The sequence below is a fragment of the Amphiura filiformis genome, chromosome 1 (assembly GCF_039555335.1).
Source record: "Amphiura filiformis chromosome 1, Afil_fr2py, whole genome shotgun sequence".
Lineage (NCBI taxonomy): Eukaryota > Metazoa > Echinodermata > Ophiuroidea > Amphilepidida > Amphiuridae > Amphiura > Amphiura filiformis.
In genome coordinates, this window is record NC_092628.1 from 47,323,899 (window position 1) to 47,349,978 (window position 26,080).

Below are 26,080 nucleotides of genomic sequence, written 5' to 3' on the forward strand. Positions count from 1 at the left end.
CACTTGGGATACCTCCATTAACTGTTAATAACAGGACTTATTCATCCCCCGGGATTCATCCGATAAAGGCATTGCTGAAGCCTTAAACCAACAGTTCACTTCAGTCTTTACACAAGAGAAGATGGACAATATACCAAGTAAAGGCACCTCACCATTTACTGACATTTCAAATTTGCATGTTGAACTACATGGTGTTGTTAAGCAACTTCAGCAGCTTAACTGTAATAAAGCAAGCGGACCTGACAACATACCCTCAAGATTTTTAAGAGATTATGCTTCAGAACTTGGACCCAGGCTCCAGTTCATATTCCAACAATCATATGATAGCGGTACACTACCTTCTGACTGGAAAAGAGCACTGGTAACTGGCATTTACAAGAAAGGGAGCAAGTCATCGCCCGAGAACTACCGTCCAGTTAGCCTTACTAGCATAGCCTGCAAACTGATGGAACACATCGTGTTATCACATACTGCAAAACATCTCGCCAAGAACCACATCATTGTCGATGAGCAGCATGGATTCAGGGAAAAAATGTCCTGTGAAACCCAGTTGATCCAGGCTACGCAGGACTGGTCAGAAGTGTTGAATAGAGGAGGGCAGACAGACGTCTTGCTTCTTGACTTTAGCAAGGCGTTCGATAAGGTGCCCCATAAACGTCTTGCATCCAAGCTAACTTACTATGGCATAAGAGGAAAGACACTCAATTGGATTCAGGATTTTCTGGGGGGACGTGAGCAATGTGTTACCATCAATGGCACCCACTCCAAGTGGTCACCGGTAATTTCAGGAGTTCCACAAGGCTCAGTCCTAGGTCCAACCCTCTTTCTTCTGTACATTAATGACATCGTAACCAACATCAACTCAACTCTCCGTCTATTCGCGGATGACAGTATCCTGTATCGTGAAATCCAGAGCACTGAAGACCAAGACACTCTCCAAGATGATTTGAACAAAGTCTTCCAGTGGGCTGACCAGTGGCAGATGAGCTTTAACGCTACTAAATGCGAGACTCTTACCATCACCCGCAAGACCAAACCACTGAATCACATCTATCAGGTAGATGGTCACAGCATTGTTAAAAGTCATCGAAGCACAAATATCTTGGAGTTGCAATTAACAAACATCTTGACTGGATGGAAGGATCACGTCCTAAACATCACATCTAGTGCCCGTAGCACCCTGGGTGTATTGCGACGGAATTTGTCATCTTGCCCGATACATGTTAAGACCAAGGCTTACCAGGCTCTAGTGCGACCAAAAATGGAATTTGCTTCAGCTGCATGGAACCCGTATTCTTGTGAGCAGGTGAATGCTTTGGAGTCTGTCCAGCGTCAAGCTGCTAGGTTTGTTTATAACAATTACGAGCGAACCGCAAGTGTGACCAGTATGCTACAACGCATTGAATGGGATTCCCTTGCCACCAGACGACTACTCAACCAGGGCACCATGTTTTTCAAAATCCACCATGGACTTGTGAACATCCCCTTCCCGACTGTAGTTATACCATCACTTCGTCTGGGAAGAGCAACCAACACCCTGAGTTACCAACCCATTCAGTCGAGAGTAAACACATACAGATACTCCTTCTTTGTTCGCACCATCCCAATCTGGAACAGACTACCACAACCAGTCATTGCAGCAACAACAGTCAGCCAATTCCAGACCCTGGCACTACCAGCCCTCAGGGATATGGCTACTACACCAACCCACCAATCCTTGTAACCTGCCGGTCTTCGGTTTTTACTTGCACGTTGTAAATTTATGAGCACCTTCTGACACGTATGCACAACACAATCCTCCTAGGACAAGCCTAGCTTACTGAAGGAGTGAATCAACTCAAGACTCAAGACATTGGTATATGTGAAAGTACGCAAAACCCCGAAACAGCAAATAGGCCTATTATGCTGTTTCTTCGGTCTCAAAAAATTAAACATTCGCGCCAGAAAAGCTTGACTGAACGCAAATTTGCCGAAAAAAACGCGTCGTCGCGCCTCACAGACGCGCAACTTCTTAGAGACGTATGCGCAATTGTGTGCCTCATAGATACAAAATTGATGCTCAGTTTCAACTATGCCGTGGCTGCAGTAGGAGCCAATGCGCTCCACATAAAAAAATAGTAAAATTTCTTCTTTTACCCGAAAAATGCCACACAGAAGAAGCCTATGAAGGAACGGCCTAAACAACAGGAATAGGCGGTAGAATTGGTTACCATATCAGTGCATATGGCCCAATGGTATGGCATGCAGCTGGTCAAGAATTAAGAAAACTACCAAAAAGGAACTGTATGTGTACGTTTCAATATTTTTAGCGGTCTTTCTAACTGGCACTATTATTAACGATCTGGTGGCTTATACTATTTTGGAGAAAACATCAAAATCAACGCAGAGTATCACAGATACGCTACTGGTGAGTAAAATTGAAAAAAAGGTTAAACTCATGCTTGCCTTGTGCGGTTCAAATGTTTCGTATTGCATAAGGTTTTTTGTATGACGTTGTGTATAAGGTTCAAGTTAGGCCTACTTGTGAAATGACTCAATTGTGATTTACGGAATTATCCCGGCAAATTATATTTTGTACCTTTCGTTAAATTACGAATTTGATACAAAAAAGGTCAGCATTGACTATTATAGTATAATGATGAGCTATGATGATTGCCAGGATTGTGGACTCGGGTTTGCTTGATAACACATTTGTGGAAACGGAATCAATTATGAAAACTATGAAGCAATTTAACAAAAACTTGAACCAAATTGGTTAGCCTAAAGTAAGTACTATTAGTCTTTTTGTTTTCCGTCTGTCAAAACAAAAAGGCAAATAGTAGGCCTACTAGTGTTCTTATTTTCCATTAGGGCCTATATTCAGGGCCCTGAAGTTTATTATGAATTGGAAAATGTCAGATTTCAGACATATATTTTGCTCTTGTTAATTTTTTAATTCACTCTTATTTTCCAGCTTATTCACATTCTTTCATTTGTGGTGGCCATTTTGGGTTTCGTTTACAACTCACAAGCTGGCAAGAATTACACAAACGCCTATTTGGAATGGACTGCCATCGGTAAGTTTCTTATCGGGCCGGTTTATCGAAGCATGGCTGTTGGTCAGGCTTCCTACGCCATCAGGCTTAAGCCCATCTCGTACACCACCTAGAAAGAAATGGATCCACATTGGTAGGGCTAGCTCTGCTGGCTTAGGAAAGCCTGTCCAAACTTCAAGAAATCGGACCTTCGTGTTTAAGCAACATACAAAAATGAATTGTGGGATAGGCTTTTATGATGGGAATTCATAACAATTAGTGGGAAAAGTAGGCATTACTGATATAAGTTTAGAACTGATGTCTAATTTAAAAAAAATTGTTTCGCGTCCGCCTACCTCCTCACTTTCAATTTCAACACTGACAATTTGGGATTCTAATGGGATGCCCAAAAATACACTTCATTTCCTCTACTAATTAACATAATCAGTATTGTCATAGGAAAAGTTTGAACTTTGAGAATATTCACATACTTAAATTTAAAAAGATGTTTTTAAATTGAATTGAGCTTGGAGATTCCCATACCTCAACAATGTGCAAAAAATGAAATGGCAAACGTAGGCTATAAAATGAAATGACTATTTGCTTACTACCAAGAACACTCTATAATGATTATTTTCTTGATTTCTATTCCTTGCAGTGTTCAACTTCCTTGTCTGTTTCATACGTGTGGCAGTGGAGATTGCATTCATCCAATTCAGAGAAGAAGTCTATAAGAACTTTACAGAGTCTGGTAAATGATGCCCTCATCTTTGAAAGAGGGCATATCATCCACCACAAGAGGGCGTGTATTACAAGCAAAGCAGGGCCAGACCTGAGCAGGGCATACATTGGCTACAAGTTTAGGACACTGTCTTTCCAAGGACACTGTCTTTCAACAATGTCTTCCGATTTGTTGAGACATTATACAACTTATATATTTGCCACCCTTTTTATGCATACTTATATAGCACACAAACCATTATTTCAATGGATAGAGGATGTGAAGTTAAGATTGACTTTGCAAGGATGCTTGACAAATTGTCTTAAATCCAGGCATGATGATCAAATGTTTTTTAATATGTACATAAAATAGTTCGAACATTCATCTACTGTCCAGTTATTTGATCTTTTCTGCAGGTTAAGTTGTAAAATTTGTATGCCACCCAAGAGCTTTTCTTTGTTTTGTGTATAATGCACCATTCTTTAAATCATAAGGTGTAACTGTAACACACAGTAGCATACTGTATTGGACTATTTTTGTTGAAATCCATACACCCCATATGGAAGACATGACCTTAATCTCCCACAAAGCGAGTGCAGATTTTCAATGGAGTCATCCATTCATGTAACCTCATTTGAAATTCACATCCCTGTATGGGAGATTAAGTTCATGTCTTCCATAGGGGGTGTATGGATTTCAACTGGAATAGCCCATTACGCTCCTCAGATAAAAAGCAAAAGAACTTCCAATTCATCTTTCATTTGAAAAGCTAAATTAGGCTATTCCATTTAAAATCCACACTCCCATGTGGATGATTTTGGAAATATCTTCCACAGAGAGATTTTGAGTTTCAAATGGAATGAACACATTAACAATTGAAACTCACCCTCCTTCAGTGGAAGATTCAGGTTGAATCTATCTCAGTGGGTGTATGAAATTCAAATGGAGCTGCCTAATGTGTTCATTCAATTTGAAATTAACACTCCCCCTGTAGAAGAATACTTCCAAAATCTTCCACAGGGGGAATGTGGAATTTGAACAGAATAGCACAATGTTTCAAAAGTTACAAATATGTACATAAGATCTAATACAGAAATTTTGCACTGCATACATTTTAAACATATTTAACATTTTCACAAATTTGGATGAATTGTTACAAATCAAACACAAGTTGCACACAATATTTCTCTTGATTTGCATACTTTAATACTAATCATTCCTTAGCATATATAAATACAAGTTGATCCATTTGAGTAGGGGTGGTATTCTCAAACAGTGTATAGCATGGTACTAGTTCAAACTGGGTATAGACATTTAAACGATAACGATTCTGGAGTGGTCACTCTCAAACATTTTCAACATTGAATACAAAACAAAAGACCATGATATTATAAAAACAAAATTATGGATGGTCAATTCAATGCAAAGCATGTCTATAATATGATTCTATTTTTTTAGAATACGTACGATATTTTAAAGAGGAAATGTGTAATATAATAACCACTAAACTTTTTCTTCCTTCCATTGAAAGTTTCATGCTACCTACCAATTATTGTTCTCTGGCTTTGTTTTAAAATCAACAGACTTGTTCTGAGCATATTGTGTGCACAAAATCAACATATACCGGTTCAAATTGGTTGGAAAAGTATCCATAAAAAAGCCCAGACCAAAACCATGCTAGTCACTTGTTGAGAAAAAACCCATAATACAGCAAAAATAAGCTCATCTTCATGTCCATTTTATCTCTCATATATACAGGTTTTGTTTGTTTGTTTGTTTATATTAATATGTATTACATACATACATCAACATACAGATGTGCTTTGTTAAACAACAATTTGGTCAGCAAGAATAGCAAATTCACCATGTTACTTTGTGAAGTTAAAGTAATACAAATGTGAAGTCCAAGTATAACCCACTTTTCCCTCTTTACCTTTACATAACACAAAATATGAATGACACTTTGAAAATTGAGAGTTGAACAAGCATGGACATAAAAAATATAAAAAGAACCATACTATAGTTTGATCAGCTCGTAATCGACAGGCCTTATAATATCATGGATTAATTTTATTTTGAGAATTGTCTTGTGACATCTCGCCAGAAACATCACAAATGATTAAATCAGGTCCTATACTTTCTAACATACAAAATATAGACCAGACAGGTCAATAATAGCAATCTTAACATGGTTCTACTTTTTGGTGTAGTGGCAAAACCTAATGCCAATTAGGAGCTGATCAAACTATATATTAGAGTACTTTTTGCCTGGTACATTCAGTGATGTGTCAGCAGGGGTAATGTTTTTACAGAAAGGCTTATTTCTCTCCATACCTTTATTTTCAAGAGATGTTTATAATTTCCATAATTTTACATGTTTTTTCAAAGGGTAAAAGGGCCTTTTTCTTTCATAACTTCCAAGAATGCTTTATTTGTACCAAAACATAGGGAATTTTCAAGTTTATATACCTCTGCGTCAGTGCTATACAGCAGTTCTAAACACACACATCACCGACAGCACTTGACCAGACAAAATCAGTTTCAGGCTCAAGAGATGAAAACATGAACATCACCATGTCCCCAAAAAACAAATACCCCATGTACTTTGCATGTATAACAAGTCAGTGAAAATACACCAATTTGGACCATTTTCATCAAAATTTACCCCCTTGAAAGTTACCTTGCCCCCCCCCCCCCCCATTTTTTTTTGCTCACCCTCTGAAAAAGTGCTGGCTATGCATGCACGTATTTTGGGGGGGCTTTAGAGTGCCAGCCCGGGGTCAAAGTAGGGGCAGCAAAAAGCGAAGGCGCGCGGAAGAAGAAGGGCGGCAAAAACAGGGCGGCAAAAAGCGAAGGGCGACAAAACGAATTAGCAAAGAAAAAAGGCGCACAAAATTGAAAAAGCATAAAAAGCTAGCGCCTAAAATCCTTTTTTTTTTTTTTTTTTTTGCTCTTCACTTTTCAAACGACCGTGAAAAAAATTGGGTCAACCTTTTCGGGCTGATAAGGAAGGGGCGGCAAAATTGTTTCTTCTTCAGCCCCGGGGTTGGGGCGGCCACGGTACGCCACTGCTATGCTACTGCTGCATCCAAGATATGTGAGGAGCTTCAATTGTGCTTTCTTGGCAAGAATCAGATCTAATTCTCAAAGTTAATTTATACATTGCATGCAGAAGGTTCACTGTTTTAGGAGAATCAAAGATGATTCTCCCAACATCATTACAAGAATTGATGCCCAGATTCTTGTCAAATTTGAACTCTTGATGAGAAATTGAAATTTCACAATACCACCATCCAGCACACAAATTTGTGAATGGCATATAATATATTTTGGCACCCATGTCTTTAACTGTTAGCTGGTGCATTGTTAATTAGTATTGAATATTTGTGGTGAAAGGAAGTAAAATTATTAAATTATCAGCATTGTAATATATCATTTATCTTAAATGTAGTGCACCAGTGTATAGGGTTTAAAATATCTTAACATTTGATACAATAAAAAAAATTCATGTAAAAATAATGTTTTGTCACATTAATTATCATACTTTTATGAATAAGTTTTGTGACTCACATAAGGAACCCGGGATAAGAAAATCAAAATTATATTGCAACAGGTAACTTTGAAGGATAACATAAAACAATAACAATAACAAAAATAACAATATTTTCTTCAAAATCCTAACAAGGCCCGTCGGCGTCTCCACATACTATACGCAAATGGGTTAAGTCCCAGCATCACCTGATAATGAGGGCTGATCATTCCATGAAGTTCAACAGAACATGAAGTGCTACACCACATGATATTTTTACTGTCTATATGAAGACACTGATATGCAAAGGCATACAACACTGGCGTGATTGATAGATACGCACTATCAAATAATCGGCCCTCATGACTATTGACTATCTGAGAATTCACAGCATACAAAGCAGAGGAACTTTGGCTGTTTGTGAATACCCTGTATAGTCTGTATACTTTCCTTGAGTCAGTAAAGTAAAATCACATTTTGAGATTTTCTCAAAAACTGCTATTTTTTGCAGGAATCTGTTATGCTAGTTGGATTGCTTGCATCATTTCCTTTCTGAAAATGGATACTTATATACTTCTCATCATTACATTTAGAGATACAATAAAAATCAATATCTAAATTACTGACTCAAGGAAGGTATACAGACTATAAGGTCCATATGCACAAAAGAGTTAGACCAGGTCTCAAGTTAGACCTGGTCTAAGTGGAATTTAGTTCCATCAGGAATGGTCCTTTATTATTATTTCCTTCCAATAGTAGCTAGCAAATTCTAAAGATTTTAATGCAAAGTTCAAAATAATACCAAAATAACTTTAGCAAATGCAAAGAAAAATGTCCTTTCCCCTGAGACTAAATTCCACTTAGACCAGGTCTAACTTTAGACCCGGTCTAAATCTTTTGTGCATACGGACCTAGTAGTCTGTACCTGTCTTATAGCATTGTGATATGATGGGAAATGATGATGACCTTGACATATCGTGATAATATCTAAAGGTGAAACATGTTACAATCATCCAGGTAAAAGCATAATAATTTCAAAGTGATGAAGTTCAAAATTCCATTTATTTGAATGTCCATGCCATATTATGACAAAAGGATTGTGGTGATTTGAGCATCAACCAAACCACAAGCTATTTTGATCTGTTAAACCTGCTCAACCTATTTTCATTTTTACAGCAATAAAAGGCTCCCTTGAATTTGTTATGCTTCTTTTACATTAAGGATTGACTGTCAAACATTACGTTAAGAGCATGAATGTGTATGAGTGTTACTGTTAATAGACAAGCACATTTTCCAGATGGCATGAACATGACATGTTTTCTTTAAAGCTATTTGCTTACTTTTATATAAATATTAATCATAAAGGGTGATGTGACCATGTCAGAGATGTATACAGATTCTTTATTGGCAAAATTTTTATTTTTATTACCACCAGTGTCACAATCAAAACAAGTTTCCTGAGGACTTACTCATATTTGACTGCAACACTGGCAGAAATAGGAATCAGTACTTTCTTTACTTTCTTCTTTACTATTATCAATGTGGAGGTTCAATATTTTTAACAGGTAACAAAGTTCAATAGGAAACCCCGATTTTCACCCACTTTGCCTCGACAATTTCCCTTACCGAAATAATTTTTTGACAAAAACTTATTTAATCATGTTACTTGGAAGCACCACAACAAAAGTACACAATGTCAACTTTTTTACCACAAACAGCTTCGAAGCTAACAAGTGGTGTGTGACTGTAAATACATATACACCAACATACAGCTTCCCTTCAGCATGGTGAACAGCAACTACATACCAGCAGCCAACACAACCTCAAATGGGAAAGTATAAGAGGGAGAGGGTCCACATCCTCTGACCTTGGATGGCCCATGGCTGAGTGACAAACGAATGCCAAAAGTTAGTACAATGGCCTTTATGGAGGACCACTTCGGTGGACAAATTTTTACCCATTCATTAAAAAAATAGCCCTCAAATTTCATCTAACCACCCGGTCTGGGCCAGCTGTCGAGGGCCCTGCCACAAAATATTTCTTTTCAACTTGTGACGCAAAACTGTACTTCACTATTGAATTTAGGGTGCAACTGTACAGTTTTGACAACAAATATGGTGTGTCGATGCAGGCGGTATCACAATTTTGTACCACAATGTGAAAGTTGTCTCACAACTGTAAATTTGATGTACAAATTCCAACATGTTACAGCTTGGTTCAAAGGCTTCCAGCAGATATATACTTTTGAAAATTTGTCAGGAGCCAATCTGACAAAAGCTACACATTGGTAAATCGATACTGGCCCTACACCTTGTGCCGCATTATCATATACCTCATAAAGTTCAGAGTCTACTACCTCGTCCTATTCTGATATTAGGATTAGCCATAGGGTCTAGGAATGGATCAGCGTTAGCCGATGATCGGCCTACTTGTGTGAAGATGACGACTAGCGTGAAGAAAGCGATGACCCCAAAGATGAAGATGATAGCAAAGCGTTTCATCGGGGAGGAGCTGTCCACTTGTCTTGATTTGCTTGTTCTGGACCTGGGGTGGAATGAGAAGACATATGAAAAGAATGAGTGTTATTATGGCATGAGTAATTATTGATCGACCATGATGTGAGAACCAAATTGATCTATTACATAATCAATGTTGTGATTGTCTATTTGACTAGACTCATCAAAGGTGATTAATCTTCTTTGTCTCTGTGCTGTCTCTTTAATCTCTTTTTTTATACCACATGCAACTGCCCGCCAAAGATGGGTTCACTCATCAGTCAAAAAAACATGTTGCGGGGACTTTTGAATATAATAAAACAAAAGATGTAATTGTAGTATCTAGTCCTCATTAGGGTTATGGTTAGGGGGCGGACTATATTCTGCAATTACACCAAACAAAGAACCTGTTATTCAAAATTCAGAAGGCATGTTACAAAGACAATTCTGACTATAGGCAAAATATCTAATTTTCGATCATGAGAGCCATCTTGGGTACACACAGATATTTGCATCTTGCATACTACACTTATATATCACACGCTTACGGCGCAAACACAGCTTTGAATGTGGTCGTTGCTAGGCAAGGTCAAGGCTTAGTCTTGTAGGTCATGTGATTATGTTCCAAAAAAATACGCTGATGCAGAAGGTACATCCTCTCATCATCAACAATTAGATATTTTGCCTATAGCAGGCCTTACAGGCTTTTTGAGCAGCAGAGCTTCTGACTAGCGAGTTTTCTGAAATGTGGATCTTCTGATAATAGAGCCTCCTGAGTAGAGAGGGTGCACCTGTGCAAGCAACATTGGATGTAATAGAGCATAGATGTTTTCTCATGATGATTTCATGGTTGTAATGTGATGATGATTCTCAGTTCATTGATAGCTCTATATTGTGTCAAATTCAAGTCTGTGTACTTCCCCTTCCTTTAGACCCTTTTGCACAGATCTCAAAATAAGATTCTACATGCAACTTGTGCATGTACTTGTATGGAAAACCTCTTTAAGAATAGGAAGGCAGAGCCATACAACGGGTCAACAGCTAGAGCTACAAGCTCTCAATGTTATGGTAAATGGCAATAGATATGGATACATATGGAACTGATGCTGTAAAAATACAAAACTAGTGGTACTGCATTATGCCATGGGTCTTATCCGAGTGGACCAGCATTATCCGACTTATCCCCAACCATGTGGAGGTTGAAGTCATTCATTAGGTCACGTAGCTGGTCAACTTTTTTTTCCTTTGCTAAATGTGCCCTGATACTATTTTCGACTGGATCTGAGAGTGGGTCTACCTCGACCCTCTCTATTCTTATATTAGGATTCGCCATAGGATCTAGAAATGGGTCTGTGTCAGCCCATGATCTCCCTGTTTGAATGAAGATGACTACAAAGGTAATGAGAGCCATGACTACAAGGGATATGACTACAAGTTTCATAGTGGACGAACAACCAACTTGTCTTGATTTGTCTTTTCTGCACCTGTGTGGTACAAACAAGAAATCAAGAAAAATGTAAACAGGTATTGTCTTTACTGCAAACCACTTCTAATATGTCTGAGTTGAATTGCAGAGTAATTTTGCTTATCAATAACTGCGGCATTATTAGATTTTAAAAATGTTGCCATCAGAACTGAAATTAGAGAAAAAATAAAGTCACTTTTGTGAGGTCATTCCTGTTGTTTTAAATGAACGAAATCATCACAAACATTTAAACTGCTGAACCACGTTCATACCCATAGACAGAAAATTACAGGCAATCCTAGATTTGTCTCTTTAGTGTGTCTCATCTCAAGTTGAGAGTAACACCATGTTGGATTTTGCAGTGGCAGATTTGAATCGCCAGCAAACAATCGCCCTTCAACACGTGTGTATATGCCCTGCGGAATTACGTTAGCAGGCACAATTTGAATCTGCCACTGCGAAATCCAACATGGCGTTACTCTCAACTTGAGACAAGACACACTATAGATTGCTATGTTCGCTAGTATGATATGGGCATTAACTCTCTTCACGCGGGTGTCGACTGCAGATGACAAGTTTTTAAAAAAAATTTAAAAATCAAAAATTTCAGAAATGTGAATTGTCATGACCATATTTGGAATCGGCATGAAAAATGCATTAAAATGAGTACAAAAAAGCCTAGTATTGGTTCACCGGTTCCTAAACTAGCTCTTGATATTTTGAGAAAATATCTCAAAACTTGGGACTTCTTATGTTGAAGCCAATGGCTAGCATGCATAGCATTAACCATCACATAATCAAATCCAGAGAGAGTATAATAGTGGGCTATTCCAATTGAAATCATTACACCCCTTGTGGAAGACATGACCTTAATCTCCCACACAGGGAGTGTAGATTTCAAATGGAGTCACCCATTCAGGTAACCTCATTTGAAATTTACACTAAGATGAAGTCTCCCATAGGGGTGTATGGATTTCAACTGGCATAGCCCAATGCAGAGTATTTAGACTTACTTGAACCACCTTGCAAACCAATGCAGAGCACTTCTTCTCTTGTACTTATCCTCATCGTGGTCATGTATAATATCTACTATTGTTTCTTCATCATCTTTATTGGAATCATATCTTTTATGTGGAGCTTGTGCTGTACAAAAACAAATACAAGAGATATTTAAAAAAAAAATTTCACATATTGCATTTTGATAAAACTCTTGGAAGTTGGAATCTATTTATTGATCCCTAAAAAAATAATGGCGGCAGTTTCTATGACAATCTACAATACTACATTGAAAATTGAGACCAGACAATCAAAACTAAATTAATCAAAATCAAAGTAAGCATTGAGATGCAACATGATTTATGGCCAAGTATACTTTTTCTTGACAATTGTTGGTTGCAAAAAAAAAGTGGTGGGAAAGAATGTTGACTGACATTTTTCACACAAATATATCACAGAATCTGAACATTATATTATTTGTTTTAGTACTTACTATCATTTTTGTCCTAATAGTATTTATATTATGTTACCATTGAATTCATCCAGACCACAGGGGGATACACCACCATAACGCTTCCCATTGAAATACACGCAAAAAAGAATCCCCAAAATAACTGATAATCAATTTATCAAGCTTTATCTTCTTTGGAACATAAACTCAACCAATAAAGTATCGAAACGATTATAGATGGTCAGATATATCGGGAAATGAATATATAGCAAAAACTTATTTAATCTTTATAAAGCGCAGCTTTCTCCTGCACATTTTGATACCTCTTTTGTTGCTCTACAATATCATTTGGTCGAGTTATGGGCGCTTGAGTGGCTTCAAGTCGGATTTTGAAAGTTGCACTTAGCTCCTATTCAAGCCAAATCGTTCTCGTGTACACACACACAAAAATCAAGATGTGCTCTGTTTACTTAACCATGAACTTTACTTTATTTTACTCCTTCGACTTCCAACTTCAATACTTGCTACCCTTTACTTATCTCTGACTTATCTCATGAACTCTTTCTGCTGACATTTCAATACTTGGTGTGCCCACCATCACACACACTCATTTGAATTTGGCGGACAAAAGCAATGGTCATTTATTGGTTACAGTACAACGCATTTGGCTTGAATAGGAGCTAAGTACAACTTTTAAAATCTGACTTGAAGCCACTCAGGCGCCCATAACTCGACTAAATGATATCGTAGAGCAACAAAAGAGGTATCAAAATGCGCAGGAGAAAGTTGCGCTTTATATACATTAAAAAAGTTTTTGCTATATATTTCAGTTCCCGATATATTTGACCATCTATAATCGTTTCGATACTTTATTGGTTGAGTTTAGTTAAAAAATCTCTGACAAGTTGTTCGAAAATTTGACATTTTTACCCCACCCAATGATTTCTAAGCTGTTGAACACTCAATTCTTGGGATTTTACATTCATACATAATTTGCACGATTTGTCCACCAGAACAGATTTAAACTCATTTTTTTCTGCACATAATTTTCATCGGAACCACCCGTTTTAATATGGCGTCAAAAAACGTCATCTCAGACACATGTTAGCAGCAAATGAAACAAATAAACTCAATTTCTACGTTCTACAGGGACTATTTACGGGGTTGCACTTTTTTGACCGCGGAATCTTATGGTGGTGTGCTCCCACAAATCAACCTTACCTGGTATATCTGTCCTTGTATGTGTTTTCCCTACATCTGTGTTTGTGCTACTACTACTGCTACTAACAGCTCTTGGTTGCACTCCGCTTGACTGACCTAACATGCTTCTGTGTGTGGCTACTTCTGATGATGATGACGATACAGGGACAACTGTCTCTGATATAGGAGTTGACTGGTCTTGAGAGTGGTAATGAAGCTCCTCAATGTGGGCATGACCGTTGGGTTCTGAGTGGTGACTGTGTGGTTCTTCTATCTGTAAAAACACAAGGCCAATTCTCATCAATAATTATGCTATAAGTTCCTTAAAATTTTGATTTCCCAACTGAGATATGACAATTCCCATATCGCTGGAAACAATCAATTACAAATGAACTTGACCACTCTGTTTGGTCAGACAAAAATATGAATCATATTCTGGACTCACAAATGATTTTTTCAGTTATGTTTATACTGAAAAAAAAATCTTTGGCAAGTCCAGAATTTTATTATATTTCCAGGCCCGTAACCAGGATTTATTTGGGGGGGGGGCTGATTTTGAAAAAGTGGACTGGGGGCAGATGTTGATAAAAGAGGACCTTTTTCAAAAATGTCGACCTTTTTTGACCAAAAAGGCATAAAAAAATCCTATTTTTTCGCGTGCTACTGTGCTTGCAAATGGGACTTTTTGGGTCAAAAAAGGGGACTCTTTTGGCCTTTGGTGACTTTGGGGGTGTCCACCCCCTTACCCCCCTAGTTATGGGCCTACATATTTCTGTCTATTCTCTACTTTTACTGGATGACTCACAATGTTCATAAAGTTTGGTTGTACCACAAAGAAGGTATCTTACACTTCCCATAATGCATTTCTTCTATTTCAAATTTTCTGTACTGATTTCCTACTATAAAGTGAAATAACCCTAAATATACTTCCACATTCATATAATGACCTTTGCATGTGTTTGACACAGAAACTCCTACATGGACTAACCCAACTTGAGGTCAAAGTTTGCGCTATATTGTGTTGAATAGTACATATTGAACTAGGCCTTGGAGATGAGACCAGTTATTTTGTTGACATTGTCTTCTAACTTTTAAATACATACCAATGGTAAACCTAAGCCAGCTCTTGCCCAGTTCACTTTGGATAGCATCTCTCTAAGACTCTGCGCTACCGGTGATACCATGTTGCTCGGTGGAAACACGCCGGTGTTGCAAGATGGACATGTGTAGCCGGCAGGAGCCGTGTGTGAGGGAAGTTGTTTGGCATAATCGTTGAGGCACATCCAGTGGAACACATCTGAAATTAATGAAATCAGATCAAGTATCAGACAAAGTACAATCAGTTTTCAATTCCAAATTTCATTCAGTATACAATACGGAGGGGATGTTCATTAGTGCATGTCGATTATTTTCCTCACTTTTGGCCATTTTTTTTCCTTCAAAATTCTAATGCATCTTTCTTGCACAATGAAACAACTTTTGTGTTCATAAGCCGATTCAGAAACAAGAAATAAACATCCAAAGTGTCTCACTTCATGGGAGCCGGCCAGCCTGTACAAAACTGTCTTGTAAAACCCATTTGCCACATCCTCATTTTGGAAAGAAGTTGAAAGTACCTCTATAACTAGCTTTTTGGTCCATGCTTGTCGACAATCAAGTAAATTGCTTTGTCAACAATTTATTGTTGGCAACAGCCTTGTAGAAAACAGCCCTACTACACATACACACTTGTATACACATTGATTTTTTTTAGCAAGGTGTTGTTTTTTTAATACTCACCATAACAAATTAATCTAACTACTTCATTATCTTCAAGTTGATTATTGCACAATGTACATTTGGTGCTGTAGTCACTATCTTGTAACCACTGTAGGTAAGACTTCACTATACACTGAAAATAAACAAAAATCAAATGTCATACATGATGTACTGTAAAAGCATTCATATTATGTGCTCTTTCCCCTGGAGCCTGAACAGTGTACTGCTGATCAGAGTCAGGCCAGTTGGCACTAACCTGGATTTGGTGGTCTAAGGAACCTCAATATTTTGTGACATGGACCACTACAATTTTGTGACAGCCCAACTTTTGGACTTTCTGTTACATAAGGGGTTTGTTTTGATTGGACCCCTTAGTTCTCAGCACTAACTTGCATAATTTATGTGTCTGGGCCCCCAAACTTTGTGACAAACCCTAAACTTTTGGACTTTCTGTTAAAACTAAAGTCAGGGACTGCCTTTTGAGGAGAGCAAGAGCAATTGCTCTCTACTGCTCTCCTTAAATCTGATATGGGAGAGTGATTTTTAGCTCTCCTTACATTCTATTGTAAATGCTCTAAACAGCTCTCCTTGAAGGCTCCAGAAGAGCCATTTAATGCTCTCCTGCAAATTCCAAAAGAAAGTCCCTGTAAGGTGTCTAATTGGACACCTTCATGTTAGCCATAATTCTAACCCTGTTGACATACATAATTTTAATTTCTTGAATGTTTCAAAAGTACATTATATTGTGCACCAGTAGTTTGTTCCACAGGTATTGGGCATACATGTACATGTATGTACATGTACACTGGAAATGATGTGAGAAACCCATGATTTGGTTCTGGGCTGAACAGGAGGTAGAAGCAAGCGATCTCTGTTCTGGAGCATGTTGGAAATATCTGATGGAGCCTGGTTGTGGGGTGCCTTGTAGGCATACCGCGGAATCATGGCATCTTGCCTATGGGGATCGACGCTAAGTCAGGTACCGTATGAGCAAACTAAAAAATAGCGCCAAATAGCGTGAGCGTACATTGTACACATAATGAACGCTGTACTGGCACCAGCTGAATTTGAGTACCTGGTACGCTTAGAGGGCACAGGCATGGAAAATTCCAATCTGTGTGTTTATTAATCTATGCTTGTAGGAGAGTGTGAGAATTTTGTGGTCAATTTGCTGCTTTGTTACATGTACAAGTAATAATATTAATATTATAAAGAAGATCAAAAATTAGCCAGCACATGTTTAATGTTTTGCAAGGTTCTTTCAAGTATTTGTCCTCGCGTATGCAGGCGACGTCAAGCTTGTATAGGACCGTGTGCAAAATAATACGCGCTGAACGGTTAGTAGTGCACGCTTTAATTTGTAATTAAGGAAATCTGCAAAACATTATATATCTGTACAATGTTTTCCACAAGGTCCTATGCACATGCTTGATGTTGCGCGCATCAAAGGAACCTTATCCTTGCAACAGATAATACAACTTCAAGTCCTCAAACATTCGAAATTTGCAGAAATTATACTATAATTGAAGACCGAATTAAAAAGACTAGTTTGCGTCCGATGGCAACAAGTTTGTATCAATTGTTCAAATAATATATTTGGGTCAAGTGAAGTATAGACAACATATTGGTTTCCTTGAGCTAGCTGTTCTTTTAAATTTTTATGTATATTTTGTGTTTGGGCCCCGGTTTAGGCCATTTTGGCTGACTAGCAAATGTGTTAACTGAGATTTGCCTCTCATACCTAATTACTGGGTGAGAGTCGCCGAAATTTGCTGTGTTGCTTCAGGCTCCGATCACTCAGTGTGTAAATTGAACGGCGCGGACCAGTGATCACGGCAGCTGCGAAATTCAGATCCGATTTACTTCCGTGTTCCAATTGTATGGAAAGTGCCATACGGCTAAGCAGTTTTGCCGTCTCTCTCTATTATGTCATCCGCCGCCTGATAATATGGCTTTAACTCGGTCTTCAATTATACAACTCCCCCCCCTATTGCAATTAATGTAATTCATGAATGAATATGAATTGATGTGCTCTCACTTAGACTCGCTTGCCAGTCCTATATACGCCGTACCTATGTATATTAAGGACTGGCTTACATCATTTTGGATGTCAATGGAAATACACACTTAACGATTTGCGCCGGTTAGAAACTTGAAAAAAAATCTTTAAAATTTTATCAATGTATATATATAAAAGTGGTACCAACCTTATTGTGCTTGCTAATTTAAGACTCGGTTGAAACAAAATTAAGGATCGAATGCATTTTAGTGTCCAAAAGGCAAAATTATCGTCAAAGTTCTGCTGAAATCGGCACCCTTGCGAAGGGTTCAGAATTGAATCGAACGAAAATATCCGATCTTTGCGATCAAAAACACAAAATTACAACTTTAAACATACTATTGGCAAAAGACATTATTACCAAACAATATAGAAAAGAAAATTTGACATCATTTTCTCAAAATATTGAAGAAATTTGCTCACTAGACATCGAAAAAGTACGCAATCCAATTCCCGTTCAAACGCGTGAGAAACTGAAAGTGCATAATAATAAATTGTGACTACTCTCACTTACCTTTGGATGGTTAGCCACAAGACAGTGCTCGCATACGTTGACTCGGTGTTCAAAACAAAATAAATTGGTCACCTTCCGTTTTGGACATTTACATAAACCCATATTTTGACTCTTTTACACGCGTGTTGTAAAAAAGTTTGGTCCAACTGCCCGGTCCAACTGATGTCAACAAGTTCGTGTTGCAGTTGTCAAACGAACAACAATCGCTCTCGTTCGATATGTTCGTATTTTTAAGCTGGATTACGAAAAAACGTACTCAGTAAGTAAATATATTTTGTCTCAACTCAACAGGAAAAACAAGAAGTTAATCAAAGAATCAAAAACAGTGAAAACAGTGATAAACAATGTTGTATCCGCCCATTCACTTGCTACGAAATCCCGAACACGTAGCCGAAATTGTCATTGGGCTTTTTTTTCATAGGGAGGAATACCTGTAAATCAAAGGATTTAATTCAGGGTGATCCAAAGCAAATTATTATTATGACATACTGGATAGCTCTGGATTATTGGTGTTTGATCTCTTTTGTGAATGAGCGTACGAGAGTGAGCTTTTTTTTTTTTGCATGTTTTTCTTTGTTTTGTGTTTTGTCCATTTTTGGTTCGTTGTTTGCATTGAAAAGTTGAATTAAATTAGGGGTTCATTCATATATTTTCATGACTAAACGATTGTTTATGCCCGAGGGCTTTAGCCCGAGGGCATAAACAACGTTTAGTCATGAAAATATATGAATGAACCCCTAATTTATATAGGCCTATTTAGCTTATGATATACCCGGTACTAGACTATGCCATAGTCGAATTTTGATAAAATATATATTATTATTTAATCATGATGAACGCATTTCGTTGAACTCAAAATTATGTTTATCATGTTACAGTTAAAGCAATATTATAACATTATCATACAAAATAGATTAGCATTTCTTTGACATAAAATGTTAGTTTTTTTTTTTATTTATATCCCCTTTTATTTTTGAGCCGAACAACTACGTCAAAGCAAAGAAAATTGGAATTTACTACCAGCGCGTTTATGTCGCCAATACGTACCACTCCTTCGGTCAGATTATGGTACGACCCTTTGTTGTGTAGATCACCGTCCCGCACTGTGTGTTATGAACATCGTGTATGCGTTCGACTAATAATTCCATCGTAATAATAAGACGCCGGTTCCGGCGCTTTATTCAAAATATCGGATTTTGACAAAACTACAGCACCTAGAGTCTTGATTTTTGCAGGGTATATTGGTTTAATAACGTACAATATAATTGTGTAAAAAAATGAATTTTAAAAAATCAGTGAGGGCGTCCTCAACAGCAAATGTTATAATATGGCTTTAAAGCCTTAATGTACGATTTCCGTAAAATTTTTATTTTGTTATTCTTTACTTATTTTATTAGATCACTTATTTTGTCCAGACTGGATTACGGAAATGCTCTTTTGCTGGGAGCAAACACAACCTATATATATTGACAGACTTCAGCGCCTTCAAAATTGGGGTGCAAAACTCATTTTTTCTGCATCTAAATCCGATCACGCGACTCCGTTTTTAAAACAACTCCACTGGCTCATCTGGCTGCCTGTAAAAGAACGCATCAATTTCAAAGTAAGTTCTGTAGGCCTATGTGTTTAAATGCTTAAATGGACATGCTCCAGGTTATTTAGCTTCTTGTTTCACACCTTACCATCAATCACGTATCGGACTTCGCTCTGCTTCAGATACAACACGGCTTACTGTACATAAGTTCAATGCCAAATCTCTCCATTCTGCGGCAAATAAAGCCTTTTCTTTGACTGCTCCTGGACTGTGGAACAATTTACCCATCACCATTCGTACTGCAAACTCATTACCAGTCTTCAAGAAATTACTGAAGTCATATCTCTTCCCAAAAGTTAACTGTTTTATTGCTCACATTGTTTTGTTATATTGTGTTTATGCTTTGAATTTGTTTATGCGCTGTGGTCTAGATGTAACGGCGCTTTATAAAAGAATTGTGTATGTATTTACTCAAAGTGTTGAAATAATATTATTAATAACTGACGAGAAGGGTTGTTGTCCATTTTAGGTTGAAATAACAAGGTAAAGTGAAAGAAACTGCACTGGTCATTTAACATGCAGTTCTATGGGAGGACATATTATCATAATTTTTAAATTATGATAATATGTCAAACTTTTGCTCTGTTGACCTACAAAGACATCAAATTTGGCCGATTCCATTTAGGTGCAAGTTGGGACATATGTAAACATTACAAATATGCAAAAAAATCAGGTTTGAAAAAAATTAACCAATTTCATATTATAAGATCGTACATTAAGGCTTTAAAGTGTTCAATAGTAAAATGGTCATAAAGAGTTTATATAATTAGATGATTAGTGACAATAAAAGTTACCGGTATTGAATGAAAAATATCTTGCATAATTATAATGGCTCACTTCAATACTAAACAATTCTGATTTTGGAATCTACCAGTTTATTGATCGCGAAAGCCCGAGTAAAAATTGGGAAGCTAACAAACAGAGGGAGTATGGTGCCTTCGACTGAAAATATCAGATGTGAAAATCTATCAATTGCACACAAATTAATACAAATCAGTGTTTTATGCTTAAATGTAATAGCCAGAGTATGCAAAATGGGCAAGTGGACTACGGAGAAGTCTAATAATATACCGGTAGCCTATTGCTCACTACTGCTCATGCAGTATTAGTCAATTAGATCAATTAGTGACTTGGTAATTTTGAGATTAAAATGTGATTTTTGAGCTGAAGATATTTCCAGCTATCAGCTTCTGACAAACAATCGATCATAATCAAATTTTTAAGGGCTAAGTCATCAATCTTGATATTGCCATATTGGTGTTTTCAAAGACAATTCCCCATAAGACTTATGAAGAAGTTTTCCATAATTATGATAATGTGTTCTCTCTTCATTAAGAATCTAAGATTAAAATTTGTTATTTTGAATAGACTAAATTGCTAAATTTGTAAATAAAATAAGTAATAAAATCACGAATAATTCAAGTATTTTTCTATCTACTGCTGATAGCAATAAAGCATTTTAGCTATCTACTGCTGATAGCAACAGTTCAAGCATTTTACTATCAACTGCTGATAGCAATGATTCAAGTATATTAGCTATCGACTGCATGCTGATAGCAATAGTTCAAGCATTTCACTATCTACTGCTGATAGCAATAATTTAAGCATTTTAGCTATCTACTGCTGATATCAATAATTCAAGCATTTTACTATCTACTGCTGATAGCAATAATTCAAGAATTTTTTGCTATCTACTGCTGATATCAATAATTCAAGTATTTAACTATCTACTGCTGATAGCAATAATGCAAGCATTTTACTATCTACTTCTGATATCAATAGTTCAAGTATTTTACTATCTACTGCTGCATAGCAATGATTTAAGCATTTTACTATCAACTGATGATAGCAATAATTCAAGCATTTTACTATCAACTGCTGATAGCAATAATTTAAGTATTTTACTATCAACTGCTGATAGCAATAATTTAAGCATTTTACTGTCTACTGCTGATATCAATAATTCAAGTATTTAACTATCTACTGCTGATATCAATAGTTCAAGCATTTTACTATCAACTGATGATAGCAATAATTCAAGTATAATTATTAGCTATCTACTGCTGATAGCAATAATTCAAGTATTTTACTATCTACTGCTGATAGCAATAATTCAAGCATTTTACTATCTACTGCTGATAGCAATAATTCAAGCATTTTACTATCTACTGCTGAGAGCAATAATTAAGTATTTTACTATTTACTGCTGATAGCAATAATGCAAGCACTTTACTCTCTAATTGCTGATAGCAATAACTGCTGATTCAAGTAATATAATCACGAATAATTCAAGCATATGCATTTTACTATCTGCTGCTGAAAGCAATAATTTAAGCATTTTAGCTATCTAATGCATATAGCAATATTCAAGCATTTTACTATCTACTGCTGAGAGCAATAATTAAGTATTTTACTATCTACTGCTGATACAGTGATAGCAATAATTCAAGTATTTTACTATCTACTGCTGATAGCAATAATGCAAGTACTTTACTGTCTATTGCTGATCGTGATAACAATAACTGCTGATAATTCAAGTAATAAAATCACGAATAATTCAAGCATTTTACCACAGGGTGTTCCCCAAAAAGAGGCCCCTCATTGCACCCTCGTTTTCTCCTATTTTTGAAAAGTTGATCAAATATATTACGGTATGTAAAGAAACCTTGAATTGTTAGCTTTAATAAACCAAAACAATTATACCAATCGGCTCACACCTTTTGAAGATATGCTCTTTTAAAGAAATGTACCCGTTTTTCACTCTGTCCACGGAGAAGGTTTGGCTACTTCAAAGATTGAAAAGGAGTACCGGTGGGTTTATGGGCAATGGATTTTGTTAATAATGTCATTAATTGGTGGGTAAAATGGATGCCGAAAGGGACTTCTTTTGGTTTACTTGCAATTACTTATTTTTTCTTGGTTATTTTGCCTTTTTTGTTTTATTATGTTTCTTACTTTCTTACTTTGTTGTTTCTTGCTTTCTTTTTTTTTATTTACAACATAAGTCATTTATCTTTTTAGGATAAAAGGTAGCCGTAAAAGGCTGTTTGGTTTGTCTTTGGTTCTTCTGAAATGAGTTTACTGTGCTGCTCTGCCCTGTACCTGGTTGCTACTTTGGCGAATACAGGTTTCAGCCCTGGTCCTCATTGCATCAATTGCGTTGCGTACCATCCTTGTGCGCCGGATACTTGCGAATGCATTTAGTAATATGTTTGCGAAGATCTTGGATTTTGCCACAAAGGAAAAAAATCAAGTGGTGTGAGGTCTGGTGATCGTGCAGGCCACTCCACAGCATGAGCCATCCCAACCACTCTAATTGCTATCCGTGGACAGAGTGAAAAACCGGTACTTTTATTCAAAAGGGCATATCTTTAAAAGTTGTGAGCCGATTGAAATAATTGTTTTGGTTTATTAAAGCTAACGATTAACGGTTTCTTTACATACCAAAATATATTTAATCAACCTTTCAGAAATAGGAGAAAAAGAGGGCGCAATGAGGGGCCTCTTTTTTTTGGGACACCCTGTATCTACTGCTGATAGCAATAATTCAAGTATTTTACTGTCTACTGCTGATATCAATAATGCAAGTACTTTACTGTCTATTGCTGATCGTAATAACAATAACTGCTGATAATTCAAGTAATAAAATCACGAATAATTCAAGCATTTTACTATCTACTGCTGATAGCAATAATTTAAGCATTTTAGCTACCTACTACTGATTCAAGCATTTTACTATCTACTGCTGATAGCAATAATGCATTTAGAATTAGCTATCTACTGCTGATAGCAATAATTCAAGTATTTTAGCTATCTACTGCTGTGATAATTCGACTCAAGGTTTAGGCTTGGAGAGGTGAGTCGATGAGGTATTATCCAATTACTTAAACAATAACAGAGTCAAGACGTAACTAATTTTTAACCCAATTTTGCCCATCAAAGCCGGCCCCACCACTAAAAGTTACCTTGCCGGTCATAAAATTTAAACCCGAGATATGGAGCTATTACGGAAGGGGATGTCATCAAAATTGTTTAGCCCACGATATGGGTATGGGGGAGAGAAAACACATGACCCCTCTTCCGAAGAAAAAAAAATGACAACCCTCCTTTCCAGCGTGTTAACAGGTACCCCATAAATGTGTGCCAAAATCGCTTGTCCCCCCCCCCTCGACTTGTCAAAATTGATTGCCCTCCATTTGCTTGCTCCATTTTACCTTCCTCCCAGTCCAGGGCCAGTAGCATCAGAACTTTTTTAGACGGGGCAAAGGCGGAGCAAAAGGATTTGCCCACGTAGCAAGTATATAGGGCGCGGTGGGCCTATCGGTAGGCCTATCCTAATCTGCACCGATTTGAAAATAAATATTATTATAAGTAATTTGAGGTTATATGTTACCATTTATCCTAACTTTTTTTTTTAAACCGCATAGGCCTACTTGTAATTTTAGATATGAGATCAGACCACACAACCCGGGCCACACCCCCACACAAATAACCCACTTTATTGGTTTTTTACCCGTAGACATTTTGACACACCCTATATTTTATTACTTATCAGGATCTCTCCCTCTTGTAAAACCTAATTTTCTCACACTTTCTAGTAAATAAAGCATGAAGTTATTTACCAAAATCAACAATTTTTGCTGTTTACGTTACATTTTTCTACAAGAATCGTGTTTTATTTAGTACTTTTTTCTTTTTGTATCTAATTAGAATTAATTTGACAAAATTGTACCCCTATAAAATGAGTAGAATTTAGGCAAAATACAAAAACACTGCGCCACGCAAATACGCAATTTTTTTCTGCATCTGATTGTGTGGGGCGAGAGTAAATTACTTCCGTACTGTTCTACACAGATGGATGGAAGACATGTCGTATTGGAAATACTGGAACTATTAGTTACTTGAAAATCGAAGGATAAACACAGGTAAACTTTACAATTCCATGTGTCCTAAATTGGGCTTTTTTGGATTTTTGGTGTGCAGCCAGTGCACATGAGTAGACAGCCAATGCAGCATATATTGAGCTTGTCAATTTCATGATTGTGTCATGCATGCATGTGTGTTGAAAAATGACATCAGCGGCATGATCAGTCAGACATGTCAGACTCCTTCTTTCACTGCAGAGTTCAGTTCAGACAGTTGTAATTTAACTTTACATACCTGTACAACACGTATCAACATGATCAACATAATCTAGGTACCAGGAAAACACATTTTAAACAAGACGACTGTCTTGTTTACAACACCATCAAGTCCCCCGAAGACGAAAACCAACTTCAGTCTGATCTTAACACCATGGTGAACTGGGCCGAAACATGGGGCATGAGGTTTAACCCGTCGAAATGCACTACCATGCGCATCACTAGGAAGAGGAATCCAGGCGTAACTTCCTACAACATGATGGGAGTCAAGCTTGAACTTGAAGAGACAAATAATAGCAAATATCTTGGTATTTTCATCCAAAATGACCTGAGATGGAACGCCCAAGTCAACAATGCCAAAAACAAAGCCTTCAGAGTATTGAACTTTCTTAGAAGGAACTTCCACCATACCTCAACTACTACCAAGGAAAAACTTTACACTTCTCTTGTCCGCCCACACTTGGACTCGATCTGCAGCATGGGATCCGTATACTGTCAAAAACATCACTGATCTTGAAAAAGTCCAGAATGCTGCAGCTAGATTTGTTACCAGTACTTATGGGAGAGACACAAGTGTCACAGCGCTGAAAAAATCTTTAGACTGGCTGCCACTTCAAGAACGTCGCAGAAGAAACAGAATCTCCTGCTTTCACAAGATCCTGAATGGCATCATGGACATTGACCACACCAAATACATCGCTAGGGACAGGCATAAAAATTTCAAATTAATTCTATTAACATGAATTGTTGTTTATTGGAAGAGAGAACTTCTCAGAAACAATTTGACACCAAAACCAATCTTCTACTGTATTGCTAAGTGAAGTTATGACTGAAATTACTGTCGGAACATTGGGCCATTTTCTCTGATAAGACTTACCATAGGAGTGCATATGGGGGACTTGATAATTTTGTGCCCCCTGTCAATTTTTTTTTGTTTTCACTGTAATTTAATCTAATTTTTGTTGAATATTATGTATGTTATCATTTTCAACACATCTGTGAAATTTTATATGAAAATTCAAATTTTAAGGTGGTAAAAAAGTGATTTTTGTGCTAATTTTGGTCAAATTTTGCCATTTTTCGGCCATTTTGGGCCCATTTTAGGCAAAAACAATGATTTTTCCCAAGCGATAACAAAAATGT

The 26,080-nt window shown here is 37.1% G+C and overlaps 3 protein-coding genes across 3 annotated transcripts in view; 2 read left to right on the top strand and 1 right to left on the bottom strand.

Annotated features, from left to right (window-relative positions):
- Positions 1–2,236: 2,236 nt before the first annotated feature.
- LOC140161187 (uncharacterized) lies at positions 2,237–4,075 on the top strand. Its single transcript, XM_072184639.1, has 3 exons — positions 2,237–2,407; positions 2,954–3,056; positions 3,673–4,075. The coding sequence occupies exons 1-3, from the start codon at positions 2,237–2,239 to the stop codon at positions 3,771–3,773; spliced, it is 375 nt and encodes a 124-aa protein (XP_072040740.1). The 3' UTR covers positions 3,774–4,075.
- Positions 4,076–9,273: 5,198 nt separating this feature from the next.
- On the bottom strand, positions 9,274–18,611 carry LOC140148012 (zinc finger protein-like 1 homolog). The gene is made up of 6 exons (XM_072169842.1): positions 18,203–18,611; positions 15,651–15,762; positions 14,975–15,168; positions 13,893–14,145; positions 12,238–12,367; positions 9,274–9,808 (listed from the first exon to the last, which is right to left on the bottom strand). The coding sequence occupies exons 1-6, from the start codon at positions 18,302–18,304 to the stop codon at positions 9,607–9,609; spliced, it is 993 nt and encodes a 330-aa protein (XP_072025943.1). The 5' UTR covers positions 18,305–18,611; the 3' UTR covers positions 9,274–9,606.
- A 5,796-nt stretch (positions 18,612–24,407) lies between these two features.
- LOC140148028 (HEAT repeat-containing protein 5B-like) overlaps positions 24,408–26,080 on the top strand; it is a 123,920-nt gene continuing 122,247 nt past the window's right edge. Inside the window, exon 1 of the mRNA XM_072169866.1 lies at positions 24,408–24,721. The gene's annotated coding sequence lies outside the window, so the exon portion shown is untranslated. The remainder of the gene's footprint in view (positions 24,722–26,080) is intronic.

Coding starts and splice junctions, on each gene's coding strand:
- LOC140148012 (XM_072169842.1), bottom strand. CDS start 18,304: ATGGGTTTATGTAAATGTCCAAAACGGAAGGTGACCAATTTATTTTGT. Junction 15,763..18,202: donor TTGTGGCTAACCATCCAAAG/GTAAGTGAGAGT, acceptor GTTTATTTTCAG/TGTATAGTGAAGTCTTACCT. Junction 9,809..12,237: donor TGGTTTGCAAGGTGGTTCAA/GTAAGTCTAAAT, acceptor ATTCCACCCCAG/GTCCAGAACAAGCAAATCAA.
- LOC140161187 (XM_072184639.1), top strand. CDS start 2,237: ATGGCATGCAGCTGGTCAAGAATTAAGAAAACTACCAAAAAGGAACTG. Junction 2,408..2,953: donor GTATCACAGATACGCTACTG/GTGAGTAAAATT, acceptor CTTATTTTCCAG/CTTATTCACATTCTTTCATT. Junction 3,057..3,672: donor TTTGGAATGGACTGCCATCG/GTAAGTTTCTTA, acceptor TATTCCTTGCAG/TGTTCAACTTCCTTGTCTGT.